The 24470-nt window shown below is 40.2% G+C and overlaps 1 protein-coding gene and 1 pseudogene across 3 annotated transcripts in view; one reads left to right on the top strand and one right to left on the bottom strand.

Moving 5' to 3' along the window:
- The window catches only part of GPCPD1 (glycerophosphocholine phosphodiesterase 1), a 67730-nt gene extending 49946 nt beyond the window's left edge, over positions 1-17784 (top strand). For all 3 annotated transcript variants that reach the window (XM_030821949.1, XM_030821948.1, XM_030821947.1), the window contains 5 exons: positions 758-823; positions 2201-2337; positions 3459-3594; positions 4174-4334; positions 14393-17784. In XM_030821949.1, coding sequence (XP_030677809.1) covers positions 758-823; positions 2201-2337; positions 3459-3594; positions 4174-4334; positions 14393-14582 — 690 coding nt within the window. In that variant the 3' untranslated portion in view covers positions 14583-17784. The remainder of the gene's footprint in view (positions 1-757; positions 824-2200; positions 2338-3458; positions 3595-4173; positions 4335-14392) is intronic.
- LOC105740413 lies at positions 12579-14046 on the bottom strand (annotated as a pseudogene).
- Positions 17785-24470: the final 6686 nt, after the last annotated feature.

Raw genomic sequence — 24470 nt, 5'->3', positions numbered from 1 at the left:
ATAACAATAAAACATAATCTCTGTTAAATTCATTTTGCCCTGAGCATATTTATGTATATGTCTGGGCTTCATGTTTAAGACTGAACAAGTCCGTTCTTTGGAGGTTACTAACCAAGTTTCATATTTTCAATGCCATTTTCTAGTTACAACTGCCAAAATAATCTGATGGCAAAGTGTCTAGATAATTTAGTTTAGATACACTGATAGCATTTGTCATTTATATAAATTATAACTTTTGTGATTTATGAGCTGCAGCATAATCTTTTCATTTGGGGATACATCTTTCAGGAAGTTATGGTATTTGTTTGGCATCATCACCTTCAAAACAGTCTAAAAATCATGGTTTTCATCGGTTTGAGGCAAGTGGATTGACACCCCCAAACGCAATGTAGAATACGTGACAAATGTCTTGAATTCATGATGCCGCCTATTGTGTGAGAGTTCACTTGGGATGTTTACTAGTAATGGCGAAAAGGATTTGAGGTTAAGGACCATCTTTGTGTTGGTCAGTTATCACAGACGGTGCCTGAGACTCCTGCTTTTGCTGCTTAATTTCTTTGGACCTTATTTAACATAATCATCTACCAGGTTGTCACTTTGAGTATGACAAAATATGTTTGTGCATTATGCACAAAACATTTTATTGCTACTAATGATAAATTCTTATTATTTTTAGTAATAATTCTATTTTTTGTTTTCTTATTCTGCTATCCATCTCATCAAAAACAAAATTTACCACCAACAAACAAAACCATAGGTTTTGGAGTCTTTGCCAGAAGATGTAGGGTTTAACATTGAAATAAAATGGATCTGCCAACAAAGGGTAAGTAATTCTCTATGCAGCACATTCTGTACTCTCTATGCCCTTTCTAAAAAATTCTTTCATTCTTATCTTTGTATTTTAATGGAATAAGCTAAATTGAAATCTCATTGTGGCTTCCTCCATCAAGCACAATGCTTATTGGACCCTTTAAATAAAACATAACTTGCATTCATGCTAGTACGTAAGTATTTCAAATTAATGATGAATATTGTAGAAATTTCAATTTACATGTGTCTTGTGTGAACAATATGATGGTTTTGGGGAGCTACTTATAAAGTGGACAGTCACTTCTCTTGGATTTAGTTTTTACTTACTTATGTCCCATATAAGAATATGTTTTAAATAATTTTCTAAGCAGTTTTCTGCTAGTAATAATTACTCAGGAAAAAAAATATCTGCAGTTGTTTTAAATCACTTACAAATTTAGTCATTTTTTTGTTCAACAAATATTTTTTGAAAAGCTGCTATGGACCAGGCGTTTTCCAAGTGCTCGGGACAAGTAGTCCACAAAAGAGAATAAGGCCTTGTCTTCCTGGGACTTATATTTCAGTTGCGGAAAACAATTAGCTAACTATTGAATATATCAGAGAGAATATGTGCAGATTGATGGGATGTATTGCAAGGGGCTTGGGGTAGTAGAGTGTGGGGTGTTGAAAGTAGTTAATTCAGATGTCATGACTGGGCGTTGAGCAATACCCTTGAATTTGTTTTGGTCAGAATAATCTGTAATTGCCCTCAAATTATGCTGTTTGTGACAAGCTGGTCCTTGTTAATGTAGTGAATTCTCAACTAAGGTTTCCCTAATAATGTGATTTTTAGTTTTCTGAGCTTCTAGAATTATTTCAGTGACTAATACTTAAAACGTTTAACATTTGAATGTCAATAGAGCTGGCTTGGTGTCTTGGCTATATTTATTGAATTATTTTAATTAATTTTTGGTTACTTGATATGCCCAAGACCCAAAGAATGAGACTTTTAAACTGTTAATTAATAATTAATAGGGACATTTTATTAATTTGTTAGCAGATGATGTGTCTTATAATTTATGCAAATAAAGTCATAGCAGACTGCAAAATTCTAGAGTTTTAGCTTTTATTTTAACTTTATTAATGCAAAAGTGTATTGATGATATAGTTAATAGTTACTTCTTTTTTGTCTGAGAGTCTCTATATCTGAATTATGACCTGTGTCATCACTAAATAGCTTTGTGATCTTGGGCAGATCACTTAATCTTTTCAGGTTACATCATCTATAAAATAATAGTTGGACTAGATGCTGTCAGGGGTTTTTTTATCGCAGCTTGCCAGAATAAAGACAGTTTCCAGCACTGATTTTAGGATGTGCAGTGACTTTTATTTTGCTTTCTCTTTCACATAGGATGGAATGTGGGATGGTAACTTATCAACATATTTTGACATGAATCTGTTTTTGGATATAATTTTAAAAACTGTTTTAGAAAATTCTGGGAAGAGGAGAATAGTGTTTTCTTCATTTGATGCAGATATTTGCACAATGTGAGTAATACTCCGTGTTTTTTCCTATACTCTTAGAATGTGTCCAGGACTTAAGGCACCGGTCTGGAGGTGGGGTAGTTGTCCAGCTTTCCCCCGTGATCTGTCCTCTGAAATCATGTCAGGTTGTGTGTGTCCTCATGCCCTTTCTTCACTGCTTGCTAGGGTGCCTACTACTCCTGTGAAGTCCACACCTACTAGGTCCTAGAGCCTTACACCCTTTATTTTACAGGCAGGTCATATACTCCTTTCCATACTGTAAGCTCCCTAGGGATGTATCACTGCTGATATCTGAGAATATTTTAGCTCTTGTATAGAAAAATTTTAAATTTGTATTTATCTTTTATTTAAAAAAAATTGTTTTTGAGACAGGATCTCACTCTGTCACCCAGGCTGCAGTGGTGCGATGATGACACTGCAGCCCTGACCTCTTGGGCACAGGCAGTTTTCCTGCCTTGGCCTCTTGAGTAGCTGGGACTGCATGTGCATGCCATTAAGACTGGCTAATTTTGTATTTTTTTGTAGAAATGAGGTCTCTTCCTGTTTCACAGGCTGGTGTCAAATTCTTAGGCTCAAGTGACCTTCCTGCCTTGGCTTTCCAAAGTGTTTGGATTACAGGCATGAGCCACTGCACTGTACCTGGCCTGAAAGGCAACACATGTTAATGGTGGTTTTCTCTGAGAAATGGGAATATTTTTCTTTGTTTCCTTTCTTTTTTTTTTTTTAAATCTATTTATTTATTTGAGACAGAGTCTTGTTCTGTTGCCCAGGCTGGAGTGCAGTGGTGTGATCTCGGCTCACTGCAACCTCTGCCTTCAGGGTTCAAGTGATGTTGTGCCCTGGCCTCCTCAGTAGCTGGGATTACAGGCCTGTGCATGATACTTGGCTAATTTTTGTATTTTTAGTAGAGACGGGGTTTCGCCATGTTGTGCAGGCTGGTCTTGAACTCATGACTGCAAGTGCTCTGCCCGCCTTGGCCTCCCAAAGTGTTGGGATTACAAGTGTGAGCCACCATGCCCGGCCTCGTTTGTTTTCTTTATACTTTCAGTGTTTCCTAAAATTTCAAAAAGGAATATTACAGTTAGCCCCCATTGAAAGGTATTTTTTAAATTGTTTCTTTTCAGGGTTCGGCAAAAGCAGAACAAATATCCCATACTATTTTTAACTCAAGGAAAATCTGAGATTTATCCCGAACTCATGGACCTCAGATCTCGGACAACCCCCATCGCAATGAGCTTTGCACAGTTTGAAAATCTACTGGTAAGTTATGTTTGAATTTTTACCTTTTAATTTTCTATTTTCTATTTTAGAGTAGTAGTAAAGATTTCATGTTACTTTACACATCTAATGCTAACGTTTTGACTAAACTGTAGCAAACAAGTGGCTCTGCTTAAAAGCGAGGATATTAGATCTCAGGATGAAAAACAATTAAATTAAGTACAAAATTTGTTATAGGCATAACGTTAAATTTTTTAATTTAACTTTCTGAATAGATTTTATGAATAATCTAAAAATGTTTAGACTGTATGCCTTTTAAAAATATTATTCCCATTTTACACATGAATGTAAGCTTGTTTTGATAGAGCATATTCTATTAGTACATTTTTTACTGCACATTCAATATGTATGTTTATAAATTATGTATATAGTAATATATTATGAATATATTTATGTATGAAGTGTCCGTTAAAAAGAATACCATAAAGTAATTGGAAGAAAAAAATCTAACATTTTCTTTTCCTGCCTACTGTACTTTGGAGAGCACTGATTTAGAGTGTGAGCATTTAGCTTTGCAGTTAATGTTTCTTTTTCATGCACAACTAATTTTTCTTCTTCTAGGGGATAAATGTACATACTGAAGACTTGCTCAGAAACCCATCCTATATTCAAGAGGCAAAAGCTAAGGGACTAGTCATATTCTGCTGGGGTGATGATACCAATGATCCTGAAAACAGAAGGAAATTGAAGGAACTTGGAGTTAATGGTCTAATTTATGATAGGTATTTGTTTTTCTTGAAAAATTTTCGTGGAATTTAGAAGTATGGATTTCATCTTATGAAACTATAAATAAAATTAAACTTAGTTAAGTTAAAATTCTGTAGTTCAGCCTGAAGTTATCTTAACATTTGCCTATGGGTCTTTTCAAAGTTGGAAGGATAGCAGAATCACTTGGGAAGCTTGTTAAGGATTCAAATGACTGGGCCCTAACTCAGATATATATACTAAATCATCCTGGGGGTGAGGGTGACTGCCAGCCCTTAGACCTCTTCTCTGTCTATACTGACTGTTTCATTGCTCTTGTCCAATTCTGTGGCTTTTCATAACTTTCTGTGTTCTCACACTTACGTATCTCCAACTCAGACCCTTCCCTAGACCTCTGTAGACTTTTATTTCCAGGTACTGACACCTGTTCCTCTTATAGTCTTCCTGATTTCAGTGATTTAGGTGACAATTCAGACCATATTCTTAGTCTTCCATGACTCTGTTCTTTATCTCATACCCCAAATCCAGTCAGATAGAAAATCTTTTTGTTCTGTCTTCAAAATATATCCTGAATCAGTCTACTCACCAAGTTAACTGTTGTCACTCAACTAAAGCAGCTCATCTTTGATGTGGATTGTTGAGGTAGCCTGTCCCCTGGTGACTGCCTCTACCCTTAACGGTCAGGCTGTTTATTCTTAGTACGGCAGCCAGAGGGAAGCTTTTAAGGCGTATGTCTGATCATGTTGCTACTTAAAACTCTCCCACGGTTTTCTGTGTCACCTAAAGGAAAAGCTGAAGTCTGAGGGCCCTATATATGAGCCAGTCTGCCACCCCACCACCTCCCAACCCTCTTTCCCTCTCTGACCTTCCACAGAACTCCCCCATCTGCTGTTTCCCATTCTTTGGAGAAAGACTTCTGTAACAATTTAAATGTCACCTCAGTGAGGACTTTCTTGAACAGCCAATTTCAAATAACCACCTCTATTCACAGTGCACTTCCCGACTTGTCTCCATATCATGTATCATCATCTGACACATCACATATTCTGTGTTATATTTTACTTGTTTTTCTCCCTAGCCCCTTTCCTCCATCCTCCTTGGCACTAATGCACACATGCAAATGAGAATATAGGCTCCATGAGGAGGGCAAGGCTGTTTGCCTGATTTGTTCATTGCTATTGAGGTTAGAACAATGTGGGGCACCCAGTAGGGATTCAAATAATTTATTGAACAAATCTTTTTTTTTCCATCAGCTTCTTTGGCAGCCACTAATCTGAGAGACAAAAAGATTTCTTTAGTATAAAGACATTTGGGGTTAGAAGGGATGTCATTTACTCTGCTGAGGGATTAGCAGACTTGCTCATACAGGTGCAACAGTGAGGGCTGGGAGCCAGACCACCACAGCAAAGCAAGTCCCAAATCTTTTGGTTTCTGAGTGCATTTAAATGTTATGTTTAGGCCGGGCGCAGTGGCTCACACCTGTAATCCCAGCACCTTGGGAGGCTGAGGCGGGCAGATCTTGAGGTCAGGAGTTCGAGACCAGCCTGACCAACATGGTGAAACCCTGTCTCTACTAAAAATACAAAAATTAGCCGGGTGTGGTGGTGCGCGCCTGTAGTCCCAGCTGCTCGGGGCTGAGGCAGGAGAATCGCTTGAACCCGGGAGGCAGAGGTTGCAGTGAGCCGAGATCACGCCACTGCACTCCAGCCTGGGTGACAGAGTGAGACTCTGTCTAAAAAAAAGTTATGTTTATACTACACTGTAGCTTACCAAGCGTACAGTAGTGTTGTGTCTGAGAAAACACAGTATGTATCTTAATTGTAAAATACGCTATTACTAAGAAATGCTGACAATCTGCCTTCAGCAAATCATAGTCATTTTGCTGCTGGAGGGTCTGTCTTGCCTTGATGTTGGCGGCTGCTGACTGATTAGGGTGGTGGTTGCTGAAGACACAGATGAAGTCTGCTGCACCAGTGGACTCTTCCTCTTACACAATATTTCTCTGTTGCACGTGATGGTGTTTAAGAGCAGTTTTCACCCACGGTAAAACATTTTTATTTGTTTTTGCTTTTTTGAGACAGAGTCTCACTCTTATCACCCCGGCTGGAGTGCAGTGGCATGATTTTGGCTCACTGCAACCTCCATCTCCTGGGTTCAAGCGATTCTTCTGCCTCAGCCTCCCGAGTAGCTGGGATTACAGGCGCGCACCTGCCACCATGCCCGGCTAATTTTTGTATTTTTACTAGAGAAGAGGTTTCGCCATGTTGGCCAGGTTCTTGAACTCCCGACCCCAAGTGATCCACCCACCTTGGCCTCCCAAAGTGCTGCGATTACAGGTGTGAGCCACTGCGCCCTGCCAAAATATCTTTATTTTTATTTTATTATTATTTTTTTGAGATTGAGTCTTGCTCTGTCGCCCAGGCTGCAGTGCAATGGCACAATCTCGGCTCACTGCAACCTCTGCCTCCCAGGTTCAAGTGTTCTCCTGCCTCAGCCTCCCGAGTAGCTGGGACTACAGGCACGCACAACCACATCCAGCTAATTTCTGTATTTTTGGTAAAGACAGGGTTTCACCATATTGGCCAGGCTGTTCTCGAATTGCTGACCTCAGGTGATCTGCCTGTCTTTACCTCCCAAAGTGCTGAGATTACAGGTAGCCACCACTTCCTGCCCCACAGTAGTACATCTTTAAGTTGCAGTCCATCTTCTGAAACCCTGCTGCTGCTTTATTAATTAAGTTTATGTAATATTCTGAATCTCTTGTTGTCATTTAAACAATGTTCAGAGCATCTTTGTTGGGTGGATTTATCTCAAAAAACCATTTTCTTTCCTCATCCGTAAGAAGCAACTCCTCATCTGTTAAAGTTTTATCATGAGATTGCAGCAATTCAGTCACATCTTTAGGTTCCACTTCTATTTCTAGGTCTCTTTCTATTTCCACCACATCTGCAGTGACGTCTTCCACCGAAGTCTTGAAACCCCTCTGGCATCTATGAGGATTGATGTCAGCTTCTTCCAAATGCCTGTTAATGTTATTTTGATCTTGTCCCATGAATCAGAAATGTTCTTAATGGTATCTGGAATGATAAAAAGTTTTCAGTTTACCTTGCCAAGATCCTTCAGAGGAATCACTGTCTGTGGTAGCTACAGTCTTTGAAACGTATTTCTAAGGTAATAAGATTTGAAAGTCAAAGTGACTCCTTGATCCATGGGCTGCAGAATGGATTTTGTGTTAACAGGTATGAAAGCAGCAATCTCTGTTAGAGCTCTTGGGTGACCGAGTGCATTGTCAACGATCAGTAATATTTTGAAAAGTGTCTGTTTTCTTCCTGAGCTGCAGGTCTCAATTGTGGCCTTAAAATATTCAGTAAACGATGCTGTGTACAGATGTGTTGTCATCCAGACTTTGTTGCATTTCTGGAGCACAGAGTAGATTTAGCATAATTCTGAAGGGCCCTACAATTTTCAGAGTGTTAAATGAGTATTGGCTTCAACTTAAACTCATCATCAGTTGTATTAACTCCTAACAAGAGAAGCAGCCTGTTTTTTGAAGCCTTGAAGCCAGGCATTGACATCTCTCAAGTTATGAAAGGTCTAGATGGCATCTTCCAATAGAAGGCTGTTTTGTCTACGAAAATCTGTTTTTCGGCCGGGCGTGGTGGCTTACGCCTGTAATCCCAGCACTTTGGGAGGCTGAGGTGGGTGGATCACGAGGTCAGGAGATCGAGACCATCCTGGCTAATACAGTGAAACCCCGTCTCTACTAAAAATACAAAAAAAAAAAAAAAAATTAGCTGGGCGTGGTGGCAGGCGCCTGTAGTCCCAGCTACTCGGGAGGCTGAGACAGGAGAATGGCCTGAACCCAGGAGGTGGAGCTTGCAGTGAGCCGAGATCACACCACTGCACTGCAGTCTGGGCAACAGAGTGAGACTCTGTCTTAAAAAAAAAAAAAAAAGAAAAGAAAATCTGTTGTTCAATGGAGCCACTTTGTTAAGTGATCTTAGCAAGACCTTCTGGATACCTTACTGCAGCTTCTCCATCAGCACTTGATACTTCACTTTGCACTTTTACGTTGTGGAACAGCTTCTTTTTCCTTAAACTTCATGAACCAACCTCTGTTGGGTTCCAACTTTTCTTCTGCAGCTTCTTTACCTCTTTCAGCCTTGATAGAACTGAAGAGAGTTAAGCCCTTTGAATTAGGTTTTGGCTTAAGGAAATGTTTTGGCTGGTTTGATCTTCTATCCAGGCCATTAAAAGTTTCTCTTTATCAGCAATAAAGCTGCTTTGCTTTCTTTTCATTGTTGTGTTCACCGTAGTAGCACTTTCAATTTCCTTCAAAGACTCTTCCTTTGCATTCGTAACTTGGTTAACAGTTTGGTGCAAGAAGCCCAGCTTTCAGCCTATCTTAGTTTTTAACATACCTTCCTCACTAATTTTAATTATTTCTAGTTTTTGATTTAAATTGAGAGATTTAAGATTCTTCCTTTCACCTGAACTCTTAGGGGCCATTGTAAGATTAATTGGTCTGATTTCAATATGGATGTGCCTCTGGGAATAGGGAGGCCAGAAGAGAGGCAGAAAGATAGGGGAGAGGCTGGTCAGTGGAGCAGTCAGAACACACTGATTTATGGGTATGATTCGTGGCACCTCAAAACAATTACAATAGTGACATCAAAGATTACTAATCACAGATCACCATATCAGAATCATAATGAAGAACTTTGAAATATTGTGGGAATTATCAAAATGTGACACAGACATGAAGTGAGCACATGCTGTTGGGAAAATGGCACCAACAGACTTGCTGGGTGCAGGGTGGTCACAAAGCTTCAATTTGTAAGAAACACAGTATCTGAAAAGCACAGGTGGGGCATGGTGGTTCATGCCTGTAATCCCAGCACTTTGGGAGGAGACCCATCTCATATGAAATAAAATTAAATTATAAGAATTTTAAAAAAACAAGATGAAGTGCAGTAAAACAAAGATTGCCTGTGCTTGAGAAGTGTTACACAAAGACTAAGTGATAAAATGTCACTAGGCCTGCTTTAAACAATACGTTCCTTGGATTTGGTTCATATTACTATTCTTCCCATAAAGTTATATTACTTTCTGAATAAAGCTTGTTTTCCTTCCAGTATTTTGTCTCAATTAGTTTGGTTTTAAAATTGTAGTCCAAGTAAATCCTACCTACCTGCCTTTGAAACTATTTGGTTAATTTTGCATGAAATAGCATATGCATGATGCATAGCGCTCTTCAGCGTTTCCAACTAATTTAATTAAAATTTTAAATTAATAATTTGAAACAAGTACTGGCTTTAGCAAATTTTTGAATGTATATGGTTATGTGTGTATTTTTGTTACAAGGAATGATTACAAATATTTTCCAACAAGGAAGTGTATTATGAGATTATATCATTTATGGTTTTGTAGAGTATACAAATTTCATGCAGATCCTTCATCTCAAGGGCTTTACTTGGTTGAAATCAAATGTTGACATTTAATGGAGAACAGGAAGATACATGATATAACAGGTGCTTAAGAAAGTTCTTCCTGGCTTGGAGCTTTAAAGAGGAAGAATTGAGTTGGAATTTGGGGAGAGGTTATGTTTACTTTGGCAAGATTTGTGTTCTAGGCAGAGGCAAGAGCGTAAATCAGGGCATGACTCTGTTGAGGGTTGCAGAGAGGTGGACAGGCACTGGATTCCTAACAGGGTCTGAGGAGGGGAAAGGTGGGTTGCGTTGAGTTGGTTTTTACCCTCAAAAAGTTTTTTTTTTAAATTTTATTCAAAAAAGTATGTGTATATAGTTTTAAAATTCAAATAGTTTGAAAAATCTTATAATAAAAAACGAATAACTTCTTGTACCTTTTTCTTCCATTTGTCTCTGGCCGAGACCCTGTCCCCTCAAATCTTTATTATCTGGCTCTTCTGGCAGTTACCTCTATTTCTAAATAATCTGCTTATGCTATTTTTTCCATTATCAAATTTAGACATCATATAGAAGGTTTTGAATGATTAGTGACTTGGAGCCTTTGAGGCATTTTGGATTGGAGAGAGGTATGGTGAGAGTGTGTGAGTGTGTGTTTTCAATTATCAAACACTCAGCTGCTACATATCATTTTCTGGTATTTTGTTTGGGAAATTTGCACTTAGGATGATAAGTAAGAGGCTGTTCTTTTTATTTTTTTGAGATGGAGTCTTTGTCACCCAGGCTGGAGTGCAGTGGCACTATCTCGGCTCACTGCAGCCTGGGTTCAAGTGATTCTCCTGCCTTAGCCTCCAGCTCCTGGGTTCAAGTGATTCTCCTGTCCCAGCTGTAGTTTTGTATAGTTTCAAGCTTTAATTATACTTTGTAAAACTTGTAATTATGTTCTTAAAATTAACCTATATTGTTGCATGTAGCTATACCTTACTCCTTTTCGTGGTCGTATTAATATTCCATTGTTGTCTTTACCACAGCTTAGACTGCTATTTAGGAACATTTAGGTTGCTGCCAAGTAATTGCTATTTTATAGTGTTGCTGTGAACATTATTGATAGTACAGTGACTTTCAAACCTTTTTGCACCCAACCTATTTTATGTGGCAACCCAGTACACAGATAAGGTATATTTACAAATATGCACCTGAAACAATTCAAAGTGTCCTTTAGATACTTCCTGTTCATACGTGTAGTTCTTTGCATGTGTGCGCTTAAATGCTAGTCTTAACTTTGTGAACTGATTGTGTGACCCGCTGGGTCTCTAGCTCAGGACATCTGCCTGTGGGTCAGGCATTGGAAGTACAGCAGGAGTGGGCTATCCTGTATTTCCTGGTTCTACACTCATTGTAGCCTGTTACCAGTTCTCAGGAGTAGGCCAAAACATCATAATCCTGCAGGTAATGTGGAAACTTAATCAGCACATGGTTAGACCATATTTAAGTAATATGCCACTTCAGGCTCATGAGGGCACTCTGTTCTTAGGTTAACATAGCTGCTAGAGTGACAGTGTCTCTCTCGGAGTAATAGCCCTCAACACATCTGCCTCTCCACTGGGCTGCTCCAGTACTGATTGGTTGATTGTGCACCGCTGTCATCCTGTGTCCTGCCATTCTCTGTGTTAGATCTCCTGTTTCCTGTAGCTCATATCTTTTTCTCTCTTGGTTCAATGAGTTTTACGGGACACATCATTCAGCATCCTCTTAAGAAAGGTGAACACAGGAGGAAATGTTTTTGAGGTCTTATATGTCCAGAAATGTCATGGCTGTGTATAGAACTCTGTTAGAAATACGTTAGAATTTTAGAAACATTCTCCATCATCTTTACCATTCCAGTGTTGCCGTTGAGTGTGAAGCCATCTTGATTATGTTCTCACATGTAATCTGTGTTTCCTGTTTAGAAACTTTGAGGGTCTTCCCTTTATTACCAGTGTTTGGAAATTCTATAGAGATGTGTTTTCTTGTGAGTCTGGCTTTGCCCACTTTCCTGGACACTTGGTAACCCCTTTAGTCTGTCAATACATGTTCTTAAACACGGGAAAAGTTTTTCAAAAATATTTCTTTTGATTCTTGTCCCTTTCAATTTTCTGGATTTTTTTTTCTTTATAGAAGTCTTTTTGTTTGAATCAAATAGCTCTTGGACCAGATTTTTCTTTTTTTTTCCTCCTATTTTGTATTTTTTTTTTTTTTTGCTTCATTTGAAAGATTTTCTCAATCTTACTTTCTACTCATTCTGTTGAGCTTTTATGTTTTTTGTTTGTTTGTTTTTTTGAGACAGTCTCACTCTTATCATCCAGGCTGTGGTGCAGTGGTGCGATCTGGGCTCACTGCAACCTCTGTCTCCTGGGTTCAAGCAAATTCTCATGCCTCAGTCTCCCGAGTAGCTGGGCCTACAGGCGCACGCCACCATGCCCGGCTAATTTTTTGTGTTTTAGTAGAGGCAGGGTTTCGCCGTGTTGCCCAGGCTGGTCTTGAACTCCTGAGCTCAGGCAGTTTGCCTGCCTCGTCCTCCCAAAGTGCTGGGATTACTGGTGTGAGCCACCCTGCCTGGCCTCTGTTGAGCTTTTCATGTCTGCTATTGTGTCTTTAATTTCCAAGAACTATCTTTTTTTCTCTGAATGTACTTTTTCCCATATATTTAGCATTCTATTCTCATTTAATGAACATGCTATTTCCCTGAAGTCATTAAGGATTTTTTTTTTTTTTTTTTTTGAGACAGGGTCTCATTCGCTCTGCTGCCCAGGTTGGAGTGCGGTGGCACAATCTCAGCTCACTGCTCCCTTGACCTCCTGAGTTCCAGTCCTCCCACCTCAGTGAATGAGACTTCTCTTACATCTTAGCAACATTTGGATGAAAATCAAATTTAAATCCAGTCCACTGTAGTCGTTTCTGAAGAGGCTTTGATTCAGCTCCAAAATCTCGATTGCTTGACTTGGTCTCTTATGAGAATACTCAGAAGAATACTCAGAAGTGTACTCAGAAGGTGTCTTCTTAAACAACAAACCTATTTTTAGTGGTGGAGCTGTTTTTAGTAGCTGTGTCTGCATGGGACTGATAACCAATCGCTATGTTTGGAGGAAGTCCTAACCTTTCCTCGTATACCCTCCCTATATGTGTAACAGCGTCTCTGCTTTCACATTCAGTAGTTCATACTGCTATCTTAACACCTTTAGCTCTAACATTAACAACAGCTCCACATACATCATCACTGTAGTCATCAAAAGATTCTCCAATAAGGCACACGGTAGAGTCTCTAGCCAAAGTGATTGAGGTCCCTTCATGTCTGCTGTTTGTTCAGTGTAAATTAGCCATCATCCTCCCCATTTGTTTTTCTCATCTTCCCACATGGGCTCAATACCATCCTTAAAAAGTGAGTAGTCACAGCCAGGCATTAAATTACTAGACAACTGGATATGGTTGTACAGAGCCCAGAAGTCAACAGGATCAAACTTACAGATCAGCGGCAGGTTTGCTTGCCAAGTTGTGCTTTTATCTTTTTTAAAAAAACCAGAGTGCCCATCTGTTCTGTAGAGGATGTTTAATGTAGTGTTCTGGGTTAGCAACCTCCTGATTAGATTCTGTTTTCTCCCCTTCCATAGGGGGATTAGGTGGTTTCTGGTTTGACAGTCGCCGTCTCAGATCGATCCGCTCCTGCTTTTAACTCTGCTCTTCGTGTTTCCTACCACTGGCCTGTGAGCCAGCCTTTTCAGTTCTCTCACTGACAAACTTTTAGTTCTTATTTATCCATCTGTTTTCCAGCTTTCAAAATGTTGTAGCTTTGTCTCTTGGGTTTTTCTCATACTTATGGATTTTATTAAAAAGAATCTCTGTTTTATTTTTAATGGAATATAGGGAGAGAATGAAGTTAAAGTTAAGTTAAAGTTCTGTCTTGATACCTTGACCCAGAGGTCATTTTTCATTCTCTTAGATATGTCTTTAATTAGTAGAAATTCTTTGTTTTAATACAGTCAGATATTTATTAGTCACCATATTTTTTATTGTGTTGAAAAAGATTCTCTGATACTGCCTTACATAGTTGCCTGGCTGTCACATTGAGGCACAGGAGGCCATCCTTTCCCTGCTCATGGGCAGTGCCAGTGTCAAGTCACCGGAGGCTCTTTCAGAGTTCTCCACTCTGGATGCGTCTGATGTTATTGAGCAGCTTTAGAGTAGTTCCCACGCTGGTGAGCAGTCTTCTTATCTTGATCTTTAGTGACTTTGAAGTCAGAGCAGTCAGTTTTTTATAGATTTCCATTTGTTAAAAAAAAAAAAAAAGGCGAGTTGGAGGGCAAATACTTTAAGCTAGGTCACAAGTAAACTTAGACACTTCATTTTCTGATTCAGTTGCTTTATGTTGAGCTCCATTGTATCAGAGATACAAAAGGGCAGTGCTGCTCTTCTGGATTATTGGAAAGACTGGGAAGAAGAGAAATTTTAAGAAATAGAATGGATACTTTCATCTTTAAAACAAAACAAAAACTCTGATGTGGATGTTCCAGGCATTCTGTAAATGAATTCTTATGAAAAGGTTGAATCAGGCAGGTCTTAGGTAAACCATAAAATTACAGTATTTTATGTATTTTGTATTTGTTTCATCATAGGATATATGATTGGATGCCTGAACAACCAAATATATTCCAAGTGGAGCAATTGGAACGCCTGAAGCAAGAACTGCCAGAACTTAAGAGCTGTTTGTGTCCCACTGTTAGCCGCTTTGTTCCCTCATCTTTGTGCGGGGAGCCTGATATCCATGTGGATGCCAATGGCATTGATAACGTAGAGAATGCTTAGTTTTTATTGCGCAGAGGTCATTTTGGGGGCATGCGCCGCTGTTCTGGGTATTCATTTTTCATCACTGAGCATCGTTGATCTATGCCTTTTGGGCTTCTCAGTTCAATGAAGCAATAATGAAGTATTTAACTCTTTCACTACAGTTCTTGCAAGTATGCTATTTAAATTACTTGGCCAGGTATAATTGCCAGTCAGTCTCTTTATAGTGAGAAAATTTATTGGTTGGTAATATAAATATTTTAAACTGAATATATAAATCTATAATGTTAAACAAATATTCATTAAAAGCATAGCACTTTGAAATTAACTATATAAATAGCTCATATTTACACTTACAGCTTTTCATTTGATCAGGTCTGAAATCTTTAGCACTTAAGGAAAATGACTATGCATAATTATACCTGACCATGGAAAAAAGAAGTACCTCAAATGCATGCATTTGCACTGGTGATTCCAACTGCACAAATATTTGTGCCATCTTATATATAGGTATTTTTTACATGGGTTGACATGCACACAACACCATTTTCATTCAGTATGAACCTTGAGGCTGCTGCCATTTTTCCACTTAACCAAACCAGCCTGAAGGTGAACCTTGAATCTTGTTTCATAAATCTTTCAAAAGTTGTTTTACATCAATGTTAAAATTTCAAAATGCTGCAGGGTAATTTAATGTATAAAATATTAGTAAGAAAAAGTATGTATTGCATACGTAGTAGAATAGATCACAACGTATAAATTCAATTCAGTGCATGCTGTAGGTGTGAAGCATGAGATATCGTACGTGTTTACCATTAGGTCCTTGCGTCTGTGGTGCTAGGTGAGTATGAGAAGATGTCAAGGACTGGACGCATTTTGTTGCCTAAAAAAAAAGGCTGTTTGTAGGCGTTTTAAATATGCTTATTTTGTGTGTCTCTCACTACTTATTACACACTGTTGCTTTGTGAGTTTGTTTTGTATGAGTGTTGTACAGTAGTTAAATTTCCATGCAGAAAAATAAATGTCCTGAATTCTCATATTAGTTTTCTTTATCATATATCATGCATGTAATTTATTTAGAAATGTAGGTCTTACTAAATGTATATGCATGTGTTTCAGATTATACTAGGATTTCTTGGATTAGAAGCAGATTGTGTTAACTGTAACTTAAAGAATGTTAAATAAAATGATACAGATTTATTTTCTTCATTACAAAATGAAATTTCAAGAAGGTGTTACTTTTGTAGAATGGTTTTATAATGTGACAAGAAATTTTAATATAGTGTCTACCCTAAAGGGATGGCTTATTTGCATCTACCTTTTACTGCATGTTTTTCACGAGGCAGTTTATTCATATATTGACATATTTTGGTAGTAGCTGAGAACCTAAGACTTGAAATTATACATTGTGTATTATTTTTTAAGCTGAACAATGCAATTTTGGTCAGATCTTATTTGTGTGAAGATAGGCTCTGAAATCCTATGGTATTGCATTTGTAACTTTCATATTAATGGAAAATAGTTTAGGAAATGGAGTCTTCTGCAAGGGTTCTGTATACTTTTCCCACATTGTGTGAGATTTTCCAACATTTTGGTGTGAATTGGGCACTTTTGGAGAACTCCTGAAAAAGAATTAGTTTCCTTCATCTGCAGACCTTTGTCCAATATGGTTACCATTTCTTTATAGTAACTCAATTAGTCATATGTGTTTGTTTCTAGTCCTGCTCCTTTGCTCCTCTCCTATGCCTTCCCAATGCTGGCTCCATTTTGAAGACTTGAGGACAGAGGGGAAGCAGATCATAAAGAGAAAAAGGAGACAGAAGAAAGGATGAAGGAAGAAGGTCATGGGGAGTGTGGCTTCTGAGCAGTTTAGTTGCTGGGGAGAGCAGACAGTCACTGCCTACAGTACAGACAGAACCTTCCTGCTCACTTTCTGTCCTATCTCTTCCTGACCTTATGAACCGGTGTTAGTAGATGATTAAAACATGACAAGCAGTGGCTCCTTATTTTCACAGGACTAAGTCTGGGCCTTCATATCAGTAGCTGTTGCCTTTTACACCCTGCTTCAGCCACACTGTCCCTGTCATTGGCCCTGGACTTCCTCTCTGTGCCCATGTGTCCCCTGCCTGGGAGCCCTCTCCCATAGTCACTTTCTCTCTGCCAAACTCATTTCTTCTTGTACCCAAGACCTCTCTCCTGAGCCCTTGTGGAAACTCCAGAAAGGATGAATCCATCTTTGTGCTCCATGGGTTGTACCTTGATCAGGCTGTGCATCACAGTAATTCTAGGTAGGCAGAGTTGATCTTTGTCTCATCTGCCAGGCCGCGGGCTCTTCAAGGGCAGGGACCTTGTCATAGTCATTTTTATTTTCACAGCGCTTGGAACATGGTGGAAAATGAATGTTGGAATTATTGGAGTAATATAATTTGTATCAAATGTCCTTTTGAATTAAGAGATTTAGTTACGTTTACTAAGAATGTAAACTTTGGTTTACGTTTTGACAATTAGGATGGTTTATTGATGTGAATTTTGAAATGTAGAGGTATAATGTTAAATTATTTTATACTTTATGGAAATCAAGTGAAATGTTTGATAAAATGCCGCCATTATCCTCTGGTATTTTCTACTCTCTGGAATTATGTACTGTAAATGATCAGATGTAAATGTGAGGCACACCGCTCACCCCTGTGTGGGAAGTGTGGTGGTACTTCCTGCCACCCACCCACCTCTCTGCCGTTGCTCCTTGTGACACTTGTCTATCGTCTTCCCTCCAAACTCCAAGCTTACAGCTACCTCAGTACTGCTTTCCTTGTCTGAAAGACCTCCTTTGCCTTCCTTCAGTGTCCCGCTCAGGTGCCACCTCCTCCATAAAGCTCATCTCAGCTTTTGATCTGAATCATGATGGAAACATGCAGACAGCCTCTCAGTCTTACTATTTAATGTTGTAGCTGGGAAAAAACCCAGAGAGGTTAACTGATATACTGGGTTGGGACTAGGATGTGGGTTTTGTGACTCTGAATCCCATGTTCTCAAACTACGCTGCCTTCCGAAGTCTGGCATTTGTTAGCTCTTGCTTCCTTGTAGTCCAGCTTCTTATGTGCCTGTTATATTCTCCAGTAAGATTGTAAGCCCCTTAAGGGCAGGGACGTCTTTGCATCTCTAGCACTGCTATAGTGTTCTATCCTTAGTTATGAACTAGATAAATAAATGGTGGTGGCAACAATCCCAGTTTCCTAACTCAGATTGTTTCACGATAAACATACAGTTTTGTATGGCATGCTTGGCCATAATGTCTGGAGTATGTGTGCGCTCACATGTGCATGTGTGTTTGCATGCGTTTGTATGTTTACCCATGGAGTTCTCTGTCTGGTTGCTTGGAGTCATGTATTTGATGGATTATGCTAAAACCAATTTTTTGCTCCATGCAGACTGAGGAGAAATAACAGGGATAGTTATTCCATTTAAGTGGAAGAAGAAGGTACAGTTTTTCCCCCAGGCCTGGTTGCCTCTTCCTGGGACAGCATACCTAAATCCCGCAGTTGGGGGACTGGTAGTGAAAAGGGCGCTGCCTTGGATAGGAATTGTGTGGCCTGGGGCAAGTCACCTCATTAGTCCTGGCAGACACTCATTGCCCTTTCTGCTTCGGCTCGCTCTCTATGCCTCTGACTAAATTCTGCCTTTCACATTATTACTGGCTTGGTACTCTAGGTTGATAATGGAGTCCCGTTAATTGAGATTTGGATACAATTGATTTATTCCTTTGCATTTTAGTTTTGGATCATGTATTTTTGGGGTAGAAAGCAAAGTATCTGTATTAGAAATACTGCATGATTTTGGCATTCATGATTGGAAACTCATTCCAATATGACCTCTTAGTGGGCTTGTACAATTTGAGAAGTAGGTTTGAGGTTTTTAAAATGCAAGAGACCATATGAGGAAGACTACCATGCAAATGTGTGTGGAGATGAGGAGGGGAGATGGTGGGCTGGAACAGTTGGAGACTTCATAGAGCTCTCAAGCTCTCACAGATACAGGTACAGGTCAAGGGAGTTGTGAAACCAGTTTGGGTCGCAGTCTGCATAAAGTCAGAGGCCAGGGTCATATTCATGGTGTGTTCAGGGGGAATGAAGGAGCCATTTTGACAATGGAGAATATATTATGAATGCCAAAGAGAAGCTTAGCATCGTATAGGAGGTAAAAGTTAATGATTTTTAAGAAGGGAAATGACATGAAAGGCAAGTGTTTTAAAGTAATGAGGAAAGTAATATTAGTGTAGGAATAAGAGGAATACTATAATTTCTCTAGTCCTCTACTAAATTTACCTAAATATGAAAATAGAAATGTGGATAGGATGGGTGAACTTCTGAAGCTTACTTGCAAAGCCAAACTACTTAATTTAACAGGAAGAAAGCAATAAAAGCTCAGCAAAAGTTCGGTGGCGTCCCACAGTTTCAAATATGTCTCTCTGCAGACCCGATCTCTCAAATAAGTTGTGGATTCATACATCCGGCTGTGTCCCCATCTCCACTTTAAGGTCTAATAAGCATCTCACACTTAACATACCTGAACAAAGCTCTTGCTTCCTCCTTCCTTCTACCAAACCTGCTCCCATCCCACCTCCTCCCAAGTTCTGTCTCAGTGTGTGGTGCCTGGGAGCCATCCATGCGATTAGTATAGCTTTATGTTATGTGTGTTAGGGTAGTTGCTCAATATTTTTAAGTAACTTTTAAATATTTTTAAATAACTTGATACTTTATCGAATGCCAGAAGAATACGCTTGAGAGTCTGATCAGTGTTGGACTAATTTGCTATATTAAGAACATAGCAGGGGCCGAGTGCAGTGGCTCATGCCTGTAATCCTAGCACTTTGGGAAGCTGAGGCAGGCAGATCACCGGAAGTCAGGAGTTCGAGACCAGCCTGGCCAACACGGTGAAACCCCATCTCTACTAAAAATACAAAATTAGCCGGGCATGGCGGGCGCCTGTAATCCCAGCTACTCGAGAGGTGGAGGCAGGAGAATCACTTGAACCTGGAAGTTGGAGGTTGCAGTGAGCCGAGATCATGTCACTGCACTCCAGCCTGGGTGAAAAAAACTAAAATTTATTTGGAGAGGCAAAGGAACTAGAATAGCTAAAAACAATTTTGAACAAGAAGCAAGTGGGAGGAATCACTCTACCTGATTTTAAAACTTATATAACTACAGGAATCAAAACTTTGGTACTGGCGGAAGGATAGATACATAGATCAGTGGCCCAAAATAGAAAAATCCACACAAGCACAGCCAAATGCTTTTTGACAAACATGCAAAGGCAATTCAGTGAAGGATTGAAAGAAGGATGGTCTTTTCAAGAAATGATGGCTGGAGCGGCCAGGCGTGGTGGCTCACGCCTGTAATCCCAGCATTTTGGGAGGCCGAGGTGAGTGGATCACTTGACGTCAGGGGTTCAAGACCAGCCTGGCCAACATGGCAAAATCCTATCTATACTAAAAATACAAAAGTTAGTGGTGGCATGCTTCTGTAATTCCAGCTACTCAGTAGCTGAATTGGTGGGCAGGGGACTAGGGAATGCTACTGATTGGCTGGAGATGCCATCACAGGGGCAGGGAAAATGGTTGCCTCTGGGTCGGGGTCCCAGAGGACTGGTTAGTCATGAGTCGTGAGTCTGGGTGGAGTTAGCCAATTGTCAGTAGTGTGGAAGTCTGAAAAGACACCTCAAAAGACCAACCTTAGGTTCTACAATAGTGATGTTATCTACAAGAGAAATTGGGGAAGTTGCAAATCTTGTGACCTCCGGAACAATGGCTGTTTATCCTTTATGCCTACATCTTAGCAGAATTCAGGCCCTTCTCATTCTCCTAATCTTGCGGCCTTTCATTAGTTTTACAAAGGTGATTTAGTTTTGGGAAGGGCTATGGTAGGCTAAGGTTAAACTATAAACTAAACGTCTCCCAAAGTTAGTTTGGCTTATGTCCAGAAATGACCAAGAACAGCTTGGAGGTTAGAGGAAAGATGAAGTGAGCTATGTCAGATTTATCTGACTGTGTAATTTTGCAAAGGCAGTTTCACGTGGAGGGCTCTGCCAGAGATACAGAATTTGTGCACCTTGCCTCAGCCTCTGTTGTCTTAGGAAATATCCCAGAGATGCATAAATTCCCAGCTGGTCCCTTCTGGGAATTGGTGGGTGTGTCCTGGAAGATTCCCCAATGTCCATGTGTTGGGCAGTCCTCCCACCTCAGCCCCGCAAGTAGCTGGGACTACAGGTGCGTGCCACCCACCTTCCCCTCTGAAAGCATTTCATGGTTGTCACCAAAGTGTGTGGAGTCTGGACCAACAACTCCACTAGCAAGTCTTAGTGAGATGACTGGCTCAAAGAGGAGTCCCCAAAATGTTTATACCTCTTGTAACTAATTATTTTTAAGTTTGGGAAACATTAGGAAATAAGGAAGCCAATGACTACTGATGCCAAAAATGCAGAAGCTATGACTCCTTTGCTGTGACTCTGGCAGTGAATCCTGTACTGGACTAGGTCAAGTATGGGCAGGGAAGTGCTACAGCTTGTATTGTTGAGTTCCCATTTCCCTGTGGGGCACTATTTGGGGTACAGGAATTGCTCATGATTTTATATAACGCAGAGATACCTACTAGACAGAATTTCACCAAGTCATGGCTAGGCACTGGAGGCTCAGTGGTGAGCACGTGGTTACCCCCTCATGAAGCTCAACAGCTGCAACATGCAATACATTGGAATCCTGCCTCCATCTGTGTCAATCTATCTGTTTGAGCGTCAGTCTCTCAATCTCTCTCTCTGTCTCTCTCTGAGACAGGATCTCACTCTGTCACCCAGGCTGGACTGCAGTGGCATGATCATGGTTCACTGCAGCCTTGATGCCGGGGGCTCAAGCCATCCTCCTGCCTCAGCCTCCCAAAGTGCTGGGATTACAGGCGTGAGCCGCCATGCTTGGCCAATGAAACCAAGTTGTTTTTTTTTTTTTTTTCAAATGGAGTCTTGCTCTTGCTCTTGTTGCCCAGGTTGGAGTGCAATGGCGTGATCTCGGCTCACTGCAACCTCCGCCTCTGGGGTTCAAGCAGTTCTCCTGCCTCAGCCTCCCGAGTAGCTGGAATTATAGACGCATGCCACCATGCCCGGCTACTTTTTGTATTTTTTGGTAGAGACAGGGTTTCATCATGTTGGCCAGGCTGATCTCGAACTCCTGACCTCGTGATCCACCTGCCTCAGCCTCCCAAAGTGCTGGGATTACAGGTGTGAGCCACTGTGCACAGCCTAATAAAATCAACTTCTAATGACCACAGCTCTTTGCCAGCGACGGTGACCCAAATAAGTCCAAGGAACAGGGAGGCTGTGGAATGGCACATGAGTCACTCTGGACCAGCAGGAAAGTAGATTTTCACAGGTCTAGGGCAGGGCACGAATGAGGTGAGCACTGGACCGCTTATCATGTCGAAAGCAAGGAAGGTATCAAACACTAATAGGATGAAGTCAAAGGAACCCCGAACCGACTCACCTATGATGGGGACAAGTTTAGCACCAAAACAGATGTTTACAATAGACTGAAACATATCATAATGACAAAATTACAAAATGAAACAACAGCAAGACCCCATGCATTTGTCACCACTAGAATTTTCCAGGGAATAGGTCAGTTGTTTGACAATTGAGAAATAAAGGGACAGAATCAAGCATTTATCCTGCCTTTCTGTATTAGCTCCCTTGCTTCTTTCCTGTCTCTCTCTCCCTTCCTTCCCTTCTTTCCTTCCTTCCTTCCTTCTCCCTTCCCTTCCTTTCTTTCATCTTTCTTCCCTTTCTTTCCTTTCTTCAGGGGCTCATTCTGTTGACCAACCTGGAGTGCAGTGCTGCAATCATGGCTCACTGCAGCCTCGACTTCACAGGCTCAGATGATCCTCCCACCACAGCCTCCTGACTAACTGGGATTACAGGCATGCACCACCAGGCCTGGCTACCTTTTGTAGAGATGGGGTTTTGACATGTTGCCGAGGCTGATCTCGAACTCCTGGACTCAAAGCGATCCACCCACCTTGACCTCCCAAAGTACTGGGATTACAGGCATGAGCCACTGTGCCCCGCATCAGCTGTATTTCAAAAACACCAAGTCGGTGATAAGGAAAAGTTTTCCCTTATAGAAGAATTCTATAATAGAAGCAAAAGGAATGATAGAATTTTTAACAAAATCATCTTGCAGGCATGAACGAAACAATGAATGTAAATAATGATCATCAGGAGATGCTAGAACCACAATGTGAAAAGTTTACAGGGAACTTTATGATGAAGAGATCAGGCTCACAACACCTGAACCTGCTGAGCATTTGGCCCTAGCATCACCAAACATAGCAATGAGCCATCCAGATGGGTAGCCATAGCAAAAGCACAATATCTTTTATCAGTTCTTCTTCCCTAAAAAGCTGAATCTGAACAAGTCTTTAGACCTGACTTTCCAATGTACAGGAAATACAGGGGACAGAGTACTATAGGATGCAGATGACACCATAGGGAGCAAAAAGCCAAACTCAGAACATGGAACATTCTAGAAGGTAATTGATTCATCCTCTCCAAAAAACCAATGGCATTAAAACAAAAAGAGATGTAAGATTGCTATGGAAAAAAAGAGACTTAAGAGATATAATAACCAAATGCAATGTATGGACCTTTCTAATCCTGATTCAAACAAACCAATTGTAAAAAGATACTCCTGAGATAATCAAATTAATAAATATGCATCCTGGCTAACACGGTGAAACCCCATCTCTACTAAAAATACAAAAAATTAGCCGGGCATGGTGGTGTGCGCCTGTAGTCCCAGCTACTTGGGAGGCTGAGGCAGGAGAATTGCTTGAACCCAGGAGGCTGAGGCAGGAGAATCACTTGAACCCGGGAGGCAGAGGTTGCAGTGAGCCAAGATCGCACCGTGGCACTGCAGCCACAGCGACAGAGCGAGACTCCGTCTCAAAACAAAAAAAATATGGACAGATAGTAGGTGATATTAAAGGGACTGTTGTTAGCTTTATTGGGTGTTAGCTTTATCGAGTGTTTGATGGCTTGTGTTTTTCTTTTTAAAATATTCTTATCAGTTAGAGAAGCATGCTAAAGTATTTACAAGAGAAATGATATACTATCTTGGATTTTAAAAAGTGTTTTGTCTTTTATTTGTTTCCATCCCATTTAATAGAAGTTCAAGTATCTTGGATTTGCTCTAAAACAATCCGGTACAAAAAAGAGAGGATAGATAAAAGGATTCTGGCAACTTGTTGGTAATTGTTATAATTGTAGCTGAGTGATGAGTATATATTCTGCCTACCTTTGCATGTGTTTGAAATTTTCCATAACAAAAAGTTAAAAGAGAAAGCAAAAAAAAAAAAAAAAAAAAGTAGGGAAGCGCCAGGACACTGGTTCTGAATCTGCTCCTAACCAGTTTTGAGCTTGAGCAAGTTAGTTCAATTCTCTGGGTTTCAATTTCCTTATCAGTAAAATCAGTAATTCAGTGATGACCATCTAACACCTAACTTCTGTGGTTCTTTATTCTCTTTGACTTGGGAACCATTTTTATTTAATTAAACTAATTTTTTGTAACATTAAAAAAATAGGGACAGGGTCTCCATATGTTGCCTAGGTTTGTCTTGAACTACTGACCTCAAGCAATCTTCCCGTCTCGGCCTCCTAATGTGCTAAGCATGAGCCACCATGCCGGCTGGGAGCCATTTTTAAATGCCTCCTCTGTGACGTCCAGGAGGGGAAGGCAACCGTGGTACGGGTTGTATCAGGAGGTGTGGGCTTCCTGAGGGAAGTGGAAAGCAGAGCAAGTCCGGGGTTAAACGGTGATAATGAAGAGTTTATTTGTGTTTTCTTAGCTAACCAAGGAACTACAAAGGGGAA

The sequence above is a fragment of the Nomascus leucogenys genome, chromosome 11 (genome assembly GCF_006542625.1).
Source record: "Nomascus leucogenys isolate Asia chromosome 11, Asia_NLE_v1, whole genome shotgun sequence".
NCBI lineage: Eukaryota > Metazoa > Chordata > Mammalia > Primates > Hylobatidae > Nomascus > Nomascus leucogenys.
The sequence above is the reverse complement of the archived record's forward strand: the minus strand, read 5'-3'. Positions and strand labels throughout refer to the sequence as shown.